The sequence below is a fragment of the Vulpes lagopus genome, chromosome 1, assembly GCF_018345385.1.
Source record: "Vulpes lagopus strain Blue_001 chromosome 1, ASM1834538v1, whole genome shotgun sequence".
Classification (NCBI taxonomy): domain Eukaryota; kingdom Metazoa; phylum Chordata; class Mammalia; order Carnivora; family Canidae; genus Vulpes; species Vulpes lagopus.
In genome coordinates this window covers 57391959-57403464 of record NC_054824.1, presented here as the reverse complement: position 1 = coordinate 57403464, position 11506 = coordinate 57391959, and the positions used below count along the sequence as shown (strand labels likewise).

At 40.5% G+C, this 11506-nt stretch overlaps 1 protein-coding gene across 1 annotated transcript in view; it reads left to right on the top strand.

Moving 5' to 3' along the window:
- The first annotated feature begins 356 nt into the window (after positions 1–356).
- The window catches only part of ADGRF4 (adhesion G protein-coupled receptor F4), a 37600-nt gene continuing 26450 nt past the window's right edge, over positions 357–11506 (top strand). Inside the window, exons 1-3 of the mRNA XM_041774188.1 lie at positions 357–379; positions 1267–1306; positions 7999–8107. Of these exons, the coding sequence (XP_041630122.1) occupies positions 8015–8107 (93 nt within the window). The 5' untranslated portion in view covers positions 357–379; positions 1267–1306; positions 7999–8014. The remainder of the gene's footprint in view (positions 380–1266; positions 1307–7998; positions 8108–11506) is intronic.

The following is an 11506-nucleotide window of genomic DNA, read 5'->3' as shown; positions in this document are numbered from 1 at the left end:
GTCTCATGTGATTGTCTGAGATAAAGGTGAGGAATTGAAATGCAAACAAGTGACTCATTTTAATGGATTTACTCCAGACAGGAGAAACCTGTAATTTCTCTTAGGCGTGCTTGATGGACCCATCGTGGAGTGAATCACAGACTTACACAAGCCTTGAAACCCCGGGCGGTTTTAGAGTTCTCAGAGAGGCTCCTCACAACAGGTGGCTGGTGTGCACCTGGGCCTCTTGGATTTCCCTTTCAAAAATGGGAGTAGAGGGATCTCGGGCACTGAAGGGGGACCATGGGCAGTGTGAGGGCAGGCACACGTGATGGTGGGGTGCAGTGGCGGGAAGCTCGGTGCCAACTCTCCTGCTGGGCTGCCAGATTTCCTGAATGCGGTGAGTACTCATGGAACAACAAAACCTGTCTCCTACTGAAGACCGGATTGGTCTTGTGTGTATTCCAGAATGGGAAAAACGTGTAATTTATGGTGGTATTTTCTCAAATTCTTGATTCTGCTGGAAGCTTTCTTGATGTTATTTTGAAATTGGCTGGCTCTAGGTTAAAGTATTTCCTAGATCTCTCTTACATTTATTTTTCTTTAAAAATCATTTGTCAGGATCTAATTGCTCATTCCTGGGAGTGAAAATGCAAAGCACCTTGTCCGGCAATTAGACCCTGTTTTCTGATTGTCCCTTTGATTGATAAAGTGGATAAGCAAATCAGCTTTCAATTCCCTTCTTTTAGGCTGAATGCAAAGTCGTATATCCATATTTTTATAATGTATTATTTAATAGTTCCTTCTTATAGTGGAGCTGGCAAAGATGTCTTTATATCATCTTAAAAGGAAACATTTCCTCCAGTTACTGCCAAACCTTTTTGCAAAGGCATCTATCCTTGTTTTGAGTGGTCTACTGTACACCATTTAATGACCTATATTCCTTGTACTCTGAGGACAATTGTAGCCTTTCAAATGTGCGTCATAAGGTACTATTTTTTATTTGTGTCAGGGCTCCAGTGAGCTTTCTTCATGGAGCCAAGCAATTGCCTGGTTTATCAATTACTTTAAAATCCTCTAAGTTTCAAGATAGTTGGTGAGAGGAAGGCTAGATACCTTCCAGCTCTGAAATCATGTGATTCTTCAAACATAACAGTATTTGAACCACACTGCAATTCTCAGAAATGATACTGAGCTACAAAGAGATTGGCTGGAAGCCATCTAAAATAGCCCAGGATAAGATGCTTCTGATTCTAATAGATCTTTTATATCTTTCTTTCCCCCAAGGCTCTTTATGAAACAGCTCCTCCATGGCAAGGGAAAACTGGTAAGAGTGACTGAATCCATTCTGTTACTGAGGCCAAGAACACGCAAACAACGTGTTCAGCCATCTGACTCTATAATCAGTGCTCTAATTATACCAGCAGAGTAGATGGAGTGTACGGTTATGAAATTCAGATGAGGGGAAAAAAACAGACACACACCCCAACATGTGGGTCAGCAGACTCACCCTCAGTTAACCTCTCTGAACTGGTCCTTCCCATCAAAGGGATTGGTCAACAAGTGTGAGGTGACTTGCTGCCTAGAAGGTTACCCAACAAATAGAGTAGGCCCTTCTTCTTGTGTTGTGGTGAAGTCCATGGAGGGGAACACTTTGGGGAAATGTCCACTTCGTTTGCAAACGTCCCGTCCAGCTTACCTTGGGGTGTTCAGTGTGGAGGGGTCTGAGAGATCATGGATTTCCATGTATTACTTCCTGACTGACAGTGGTCACTGTTCCCAGGCTGTGCCTTTTTAAAGTTTGCTTTGAGAGTCCTTGATGCTAGCCCTCGCACAGCATGTCCAGGCAGGTGGGGAGCGCCTCAGTTCCATGAGTCATATCCTACAACCCCATTCTAGCGCAGATCAAAAACAAGCTCTAGGACACAGGCAGACTGATTGTACTTCTTAATTTCAATTCATTCAGAAACTCAGCTCTTAGTACAAGGAGGGTGGGACAAATAGGAGATGGTGTTTGAGAACAGGTGGGGTCTTCTAAGGCTGTCCAAGAGAGTGTTTTGTGTGTTCTGACCATGGAGACAGGGCAGAAAGGATACTTGCACTGCCATGCCTGGGGCAGACATCATTAATCTGGCATGGCGTTGTGTCTTGCTGCACCTAAGTGGGACCTCACAATCCTTTTGCACATGAGATCCAGGTAGTATAACAAAGAGGAAGGCTGGGGGCATGTCTACTTAAGTCACCAGGTTCCAAAATGATCTAGAGCTGTACATATGCTCCCCTTCCCCTCTAAGAGAAGTTGCCTTGTGATTTTAAAAACTTCAGAAATTTTCTCTGTGGGGGCCACTCATTTATTCATTCTCTGTGGGAGCCATTCACATATTCATTCTTTTATCTAACACACGCTGACTGGGTAGCTACTATGCATCTTACACTCTGCTGGATACTGGGGACAGAGAAATTTCCCTTCTTGTTCACCTCCTAATAACAACCTGATTTTTTGTTTGTTTGTTTGTTTTGGTCTGTTCTGCTGGGTGCGGGCTAATTTTTCTCAATCTTGGGCCTGGGAGCACTAAGTCTTGTGTTCTGTAGACCCCTTGTCATCAGGGCTTAGAGCACAGGCAGTGGTCCAGGAGGCAGCCATTGCTGAGAATTCCCCGGGGAGGGACATCCTGAGCCACATTACCTCTGGGACCCTTCAGTCTAGCTACATTGTCCTCTCACACTCAGGGGTCCAGCAAAGGTGATTTTCTCTCTCTCTTTCTCTCTCTAAAGTAATCACTCTGTTAGAGTAGAGAGTCTGGCTTCCATTCAGTAGCCTAAATTGCTATTTATTATCAAGTGAAAGACAAAAGTGGGTGGTAGTGGGCAATTTACACTTATGAGGAGGCACAGAGAGAGAAAAGAAGGTTGTGGAAGCAGGGAGGAGGGATTTGGGATGCTACTTTTTTAGTACCTGAGAAGCTGCCAATTCCAGTTGCTTGTTGTTTTTATCCCTGAAATAGGCCATCTTTTGGGCACTTTGGGAACAAGATACAGGACTTATTTCTTTGTAAATGTTAGATAACTATTTACTTAATTACCACAGAAGCCTCAGGCGCTAAGTTTTGCATGTGGTTTTCTCTTCCTCTTTTAAATTCTGCATTTCTGAGCCTGCCTTCCTTTTCCTGTGATTATCCTGAACATCTGATTGTCATCCCACCCATGCCTGCCTTTCCTCACCAATCCACCCAGAGCATCAGGTGTCAGGATAATTCGGACTCTTTTCACTGTTAAAGATGACCTATCCATAGCCTCCTTTCAGGATTCACTAAGGCCAGCTCTGTTATTCTCTGATGCGATACTTTGGGTCACAGTGAGTGACCTCCTATGAAGGTATTAGCATAGGGCCTGGCATGTGGTAGGTGACCAACAAATGCTTGTGGAACCTGAGTCTGATAAATTAATGTGTTCCAAGATGACATATGGTCCTTGAACAGCAGCCTTAAATCCCCCCAGAGCACTTTGGATGATAAAGTAAATTTTGTATAACCAGAGTGAGACAGTGTTTTTACCACAAGGATTCCCAGAAACTTGCTATGCATACAGATATATGTGAGGTGCTGGGGCGGTGGTGCTGGTATACAACTCTTCTGCAATATATATATATATATATATATGTATATATATATATATATATATATATATATATATTTAGAGAAGGAGAGAGATGGGAGGAACAAAGGGAAAGGGAGATAATCTTAAGCAGTCTCCATGCCCAGTGCAGAGCCCAACTTGGGGCTCGATCTCATAACCCCATGAGATCATGACCTGAGCTGAAATCAAGAGTCAGACGCTTAATTGACTGAGCTACCCAAGCATCCAAACATACTTTATATTTGCAGAAAATTTTCAGTTCAGCATTATGCAAAGCTGAAAGTTCACTTTAATTATTAAATCTTTATCAATGGTCAATCTAAGTATGTTTCTTTCATTCTGTTCTGTAAAATATCAGCCTCTGATCATGAATTATGCTGGATGTACTTCTTTTTATATTTTAATTCCCCATTTCAGAGCTCTTAAGCTCTGGCTTATTGTGTGCTCTGAAGAACACTCTGGATTTTGGCTTCAGCTATCTATATTATGATGGGACAGATTCCGTTCTACTCTTTCTGCTGAGAAGAGAAACACCCATTTGGGCTACCTTGAAAGCATTTCTCAATCTGACCCATCTCTGCCAATCAAAGTAGGCAAAAATAAGAATGCTGTGCCTCCTCTTGGGTAACATTATTAAACATCACCTCCTTCCCACTTGTAATAATTAAAGGAACTTTACCATATAATTATTATAGAAAATGGTAGATGGGTTACATACACCAGACTATAAGAACATGAATGATGAAATAGCAAATTAATTAACCCAAACTTTCCAAACAACTAATTGTGCTCAGTTCAAAGTCTGTGTTTCTTGTGATCCTGCTTATGATTTCATACTACATATAAATTATCTGCTAGTAAATTTTTTCTTAGAAAAAAATAATGTGTCATTATTTCATAATGTTCCACAAAGAGCATAATGATCTACAGAAAATGCCATAACTATTGAAACCTTTACTCCCTGAACACTTTCAGGACCTGTGGACTTATAGAGGATTTAGCACTGCTCAGGAAAACGGTTTGGACTTCCTAAATCACATCATCACATCACATCACATCACATCACATCACATCACATCACATCACATCACAACACATTATGTCACTGTGCCAAATGCCTGACTTTCGTTCAACAAGATTAGCTTTAAATAAAGTTCTTATATTGAAGACTGTGGACAGTAAAAGATCTCCTTCTGAAGCCTTAGATAGCAGGCATTATTACTTATAAGTGGCTTCCTGTTGGCTCATCTTCACCCATTTCACTGTGCATTTCAAACCATTGCTCTCTAAGTGGAAGAGAATTGCATTTACCCTCAGCATCAGTCCTATTATTTGGCTCTGAATGCAGGTATCTTTTTTCCCTGATGCATATAGCATGGGAAGAAGATTTCAATAGAATTGTGAAAAATAGTAAAGAGAAGGGACCAAAGGGACCACTTCAGTGGCAGAAGTGAATGATTTTTGACTTGATAATGAAAATGAATCTTCCAGTCTGTATTTCTATTTCTCAAATTGCAGGTTACAATCCATTAGAGGGTTGTAGATTCAATTTAGTAGGTGGCAACCAATTGCTAAAAGGATGTCAGATAGAGTGGAATGCAAGATAAAAATCGTGGATGTAGCAGACAGCCTTGCTCATAGATGAGAAGGATAAGTAATACATAAAGGTTTTTGAAATATAAAAATTACATAATTTTCCAATTTTATGTATGGATTCCTATATACACACATATATATGTCTGTACACAATGAGTCATGATGTAAGATCTTTTTTATTATTGTGTCAGGATAGAACACTTTGAAAGTCACTTTGAAAGTATATGTGAAACACATGGATACTTCTAAGACAACTTACACTGGTTTTTCTGGTTTTTCCTTTTGCGATGATGGTTAAAAATCTATCTTAAATAATATATTTTTTAAATTTTTATTTATTTATGATAGTCACAGAGAGAGAGAGAGAGAGAGAGGCAGAGACACAGGCAGAGGGAGAAGCAGGCTCCATGCACCGGGAGCCCGATGTGGGATTCGATCCTGGGTCTCCAGGATCGCACCCTGGGCCAAAGGCAGGCGCCAAACCGTTGCACCACCCAGGGACCCCTATCTTAAATAATATTAATATTGCAACTGCTTAGTGTGCCCATCCACCAATTTGCCACACATGTGAGACCTACTTTCCACCCACTCTTGTAAGATCTTAAATTCCACATACATATCCCAACAACTATGCAAATCCATTACCACACTTTGCCCGTCATTCTTCCATGTTCCCTTTCCCTTGCTCAGACTTGCTCTGCAAGATGATAGTGTAAGTCAAAAACACTTCCTCCCCTGTTCATTGGTTAGGAACTTGAAGAATTTTAAGCTCAAAGACAATCTGGAAGCCTTCCTGTAGGTGATGTGGCTCGTCATCTTATGTGAAGGCTCACTGGAGTTGTGACAGTCCATATTAGTCTTGAGTCCACTCAGGAAGGGCTTGATCCCTGATCAGTGAGTTTTGTTTGCTCTCTGGCCACAGGTTGCCTGGTGAGCCTAGATGGATCAGAGTCAGTTCACCTCCATCAAGGAATTTATGTTTGCTGAAGCTCAGTTTCTGCTTCGCCTTGTTGACTAGACACAGTACATAGATGATCTCTCTTCTCACTATTGGTTTGATTTGTCAGCATTCCCTACTGGAAATGACAGCACCCTTTATTTCTCTACCCCCAGCATCTGGCACAGTTCCTGGCAAATAGGAGGCACCCAATCAACGGTGGTTGGTACAAATGTAATCATGTCACATTTTTTGAAATGGATGAGAAAGAAAACAGGCTAAGCAAAGGTTAAACAGTTCATCAATAGTGTAAATATGATTAATAACTTAGCTTATGCTGCCTCTGAAATCCATGACATTTCCACTTTGCTGCATCTGTACTACCAGGGAAATCATTCTAAGGAGCTTTGTTTCCAATAAATGGTCTTAGTTTGTACTATCCTATAAGAAAAGAATGGTGGTGATGAGAATGATGATGTTGATTAATTCCAACTGTTGTAAAGATGCTTTCTTGGAGATTTGTCTTTGAAAGGTAGAACTATCAAGAAAAAGGCTTTATCAAAAGAAAAAAATGTAAATATGTGTTGTGACAGATGTTAACTAGACTTACAGTTTCACAAAAACATAAATATTGAATCATTATGCTGTACACTTGCAACTAATATAATGTTACAAGCCAATTATATATTAAAAAAATAAAAAGGCAAGAAACAGAGATATGGCCGAAGAATAGAAAGTGATCTTCTCAGGCTTCTAATTTCTCTGTATAATAGTTGATCCATCCATAAGAGAGAGTCTCAGTGCTTGCTCCAGTAACAGACAATAGTGTATATTCAAGTTGCTTGACTCCATATGCCTAGAAAGACAGTATACTGTAGAACAGTAGTTCTCAACTGGGGGCAATTTTATCTCCCAGGGCACATTTGGCAATGTCTGGAGACATTTTTGGCTGTCACAACTGGGGAGGAGGCTGTTCCTGGCACCTCATGTATAGAGGCCAGAGTTGTTACTATACATCCTACAACTCACAGGACAACACCCAACAACAAAGAATCCAGCCCCAAATGCCAATAATACCATTACTGAGAAATCCCACTCTAGAGCTTGGCTTTCCAGCTGTACCATCTGGGTTGAACTTTCGGCTCCCCACTTTTTATTTGAGTGACCTTAGCTCACAGTTGCTCCACACTTCATACCTTAGCTTCTCCACTGATAAAATGAAGATGTAATACTGTCTTATGTCATCTGATTAAATGAGTTAATGCAAAGAAAATGCTCAGAACAGTGATTGACAAATAAAAGTGCTTGATAAATGTTATTATTACGGAAAATTGTGGATTAAACAATCAGAAATGATGCTTTGGTGAACATACATCTTTCTTGGTGGTTCCATCATTCCTGTCTATTTTTTGCAGACAAGTTAACAGTTGAGAGAAAGGCTTTTCTTTCTTTCTTTTTTTCTTTTTTACATGTTAGCTGGCCTGAAAGTAGATGTTGGTGTCCTTTCTTGGAGCAGGATATTTTGGTGTGGATATCTCAGAGTACTCAGTAGGGTCACCAAGTGGTTGGTTAGTTGGCTAAGGGTTTTTTTTTTTAATTATTATTCATGAGAGAGAGAGAGAGAGAGGGAGAGAGAGAGAGAGAGAGAGAGAGAGAGAGAGACAGGCAGAGGGAGAAGCAGGCTCTCCACAGGAACACAATGCAGTACCTGATCCAAGGCCCCAGGATCAGGCCCTGAGTCAAAGGCAGACTCTCAACCACTGAACCACCCAGGTGTCCCGAGTTGGCTAAGTTTTGTATTGTTTGGCCTTATCACCTCCAGCTGGATTTAGTTTCATTCTGTATTGCAGGTGAAGATCCTAATGTATGAAAATGAAGTCCCAAGCAACCATGATTTGCTGTTTAATGTTATTTCTGGCCACAGAATGTTCTCACTATAGATCCAAGATGCACATAAAGGTAAGTTTGATCCGTTTTTAGGTGGTCCCATGAGAAATCTGTCTGTTCTCCTAGATGGCTAAATTTATTATAAATAACATAATCTTAAATAAATTTTCAAATGACTACAATTTTACTCCTGCTGATAGTTTTTTTTTTTTTTTAAGGGAACAAAGACAAATTGAGAGGTGGCTAGGCCTTGTAACAGTACATTTGCAGGGTGCAACAAATGTAATAATATAGTTGAAAAATCACTTTGCAAGCCACAAAATATGTAGATAGGCAGCTGTTGGGAGGAGGAAGTACTAGCCTGGCAGCTAGCAATTCAGCCCCAGACCTTAACTTTGCTTCTCATTAGTTGCACAAGTTGTTTTGCTTCTTTGAATCTTAATTTCCTTATCTATAACATAGGGTGTTTTGTTCATTTATTTTTATTTATTTTATTTTTGTATATTTTTTATTGGAGTTCATTTGCCAACATATAGCATAACACCCAGTGCTCATCCTGTCAAGTGCCCCCCTCAGTGCCTGTCACCAGTCACTCCATCTCCCCTTCCACCATCCTTTGTTCATTTCTCAGTGTTAGGAGTCTCTCATGTTCTCTTTCCCTCTCTGATATTTCCCATTCATTTTCTCTCCTTTCCTCTATAATCCCTTTCACTATTTTTTATATTCCCCATATGAGTGAAACCATATCATGACCATCCTTCTCCAATTGACTTACTTCACTCAGCATAATACCCTCTAGTTCCATCCATGTTGAAGCAAATGGTGGGTATTTGTCGTTTCTAATGGCTGAGTAATATTCCATTGTATACATAAACCACATCTTCTTTATCCATTCATCTTTCGATGGACACCGAGGCTCCTTCCACAGTTTGGCTATGGTGGACATTGCTGCTATAAACATCGGGGTGCAGGTGTCCTGGCATTTCACTGCATCTGTATCTTTGGGGTAAATCCCCAGCAGTGCAATTTCTGGGTCGCAGTGCAGTTCTATTTTTAACTCTTTGAGGAGCCTCCACAGTTTTCCAGAGTGGCTGCACCAGTTCACATTCCCACCAACAGTGCAAGAGGGTTCCCCTTTCTCCACATCCTCTCCAACATTTGTTGTTTTCTGTCTTGTTAATTTTCACTATTCTTACAGGTGTGAGGTGGTATCTCATTATGGTTTTGATTTGTATTTCCCTGATGGTCAGTGATGTGGAGCATTTTCTCATGAGCTTATTGGCCATGTGTAGGTCTTCTTTGGTGAAATTTATGTTTATGTCTTTTGCCCATTTCATGATTGGACTGTTTGTTTCTTTGCTGTTGAGTTTAGTAAGTTCTTTATAGATCTTGGATACTAGCCCTTTATCTGATATGTCATTTGCAAATATCTTCTCCCATCCTGTACATTGTCTTTTAGTTTTGTTGATTGTTTCTTTTGTGTGCAGAAGCTTTTTATCTTGATGAAGTCCCAATAGTTCATTTTTGCTTTTGTTTCACTTGCCTTCATAGATATATCTTGAAGAAGTTGCTGTGGCCAAGTTCAAAAAGGGTGTTGCCTGTGTTCTCCACTAGGATTTTGATGGATTCTTGTCTCACATTTAGATTTTTCAACCATTTTGAGTTTATCTTTGTGTATGGTGTGAGAGAATGGCCTAGTTTAATTCTTCTACATGTGGCTGTCCAATTTCCCCAACACAATTTATTGAATAGACTGTCCTTTTTCCAGGGGATATTCTTTCCTGCTTTGTTGAATATTAGTTGACCATAGAATTGAGTGTCCACTTCTGGGTTCTCTACTCTGTTCCATTGATCTATGTGTCTGTTTTTGTGCCAGTACCACACTGTCTTGATGATCACAGCTTTGTAGTACAACTCGAAATCCGGCATTGTGATGCTTCCAGCTATGGTTTTCTTTTTCAGTATTCCTCTGGCTATTTGGGGTCTTTTCTGACTCCACACATATCTTTTTTTTTTTTAATTAATTTTTATTGGTGTTCAATTTACCAACATACAGAAAAACACCCAGTGCTCATCCCGTCAAGTGTCCCACCTCAGTGCCCGTCACCCCTTCCCCTCCAACACCCGCCCTCCTCCCCTTCCACCACCCCTAGTTCGTTTCCCCGAGTTAGGAGTCTTTATGTTCTGTCTCCTTTCCTGATATTTCCCAACATTTCTTCTCCCTTGCTTTATATTCCCTTTCACCATTATTCATATTCCCCAAATGAATGAGAACATACACTGTTTGTCCTTCTCCGATTGACTTATTTCACTCAGCATAATACCCTCCAGTTCCATCCACGTTGAAGCAAATGGTGAGTATTTGTCGTTTCTAATTGCTGAGTAATATTCCATTGTATACATAAACCACATCTTCTTTATCCATTCATCTTTCGATGGACACCAAGGCTCCTTCCACAGTTTGGCTATTGTGGCCATTGCTGATAGAAACATCGGGGTGCAGGTGTCCCGACGTTTCATTGCATCTGAATCTTTGGGGTAAATCCCCAACAGTGCAATTGCTGGGTCGTAGGGCAGGTCTATTTTTAACTCTTTGAGGAACCTCCACACAGTTTTCCAGAGTGGCTGCACCAGTTCACATTCCCACCAACAGTGTAAGAGGGTTCCCTTTTCTCCGCATCCTCTCCATCATTTGTGGTTTCCTGCCTTGTTAATTTTCCCCATTCTCACTGGTGTGAGGTGGTATCTCATTGTGGTTTTGATTTGTATTTCCCTGATGGCAAGTGATGCAGAGCATTTTCTCATGTGCATGTTGGCCATGTCCATGTCTTCCTCTGTGAGATTTCTCTTCATGTCATTTGCCCATTTCATGATTGGATTGTTTGTTTCTTTGGTGTTGAGTTTAATAAGTTCTTTATAGATTTTGGAAACTAGCCCTTTATCTGATATGTCATTTGCAAATATCTTCTCCCATTCTGTAGGTTGTCTTTTAGTTTTGTTGACTGTATCCTTTGCTGTGCAAAAGCTTCTTATCTTGATGAAGTCCCAATAGTTCATTTTTGCTTTTGTTTCTTTTGCCTTTGTGGATGTATCTTGCAAGAAGTTACTGTGGCCAAGTTCAAATAGGGTGTTGCCTGTGTTCTCCTCTAGGATTTTGATGGAATCTTGTCTCACATTTAGATCTCTCATCCATTTTGAGTTTATCTTTGTGTATGGTGAAAGAGAGTGGTCCAGTTTCATTCTTCTGCATGTGGATGTCCAATTTTCCCAGCACCATTTATTGAAGAGACTGTCTTTCTTCCAATGGATAGTCTTTCCTCCTTTATCGAATATTAGATGACCGTACATTTCAGGGTCCACTTCTGGGTTCTCTATTCTGTTCCATTGATCTATGTGTCTGTTTTTGTGCCAGTACCACACTGTCTTGATGACCACAGCTTTGTAGTACAACCTGAAATCTGGCATTGTGAT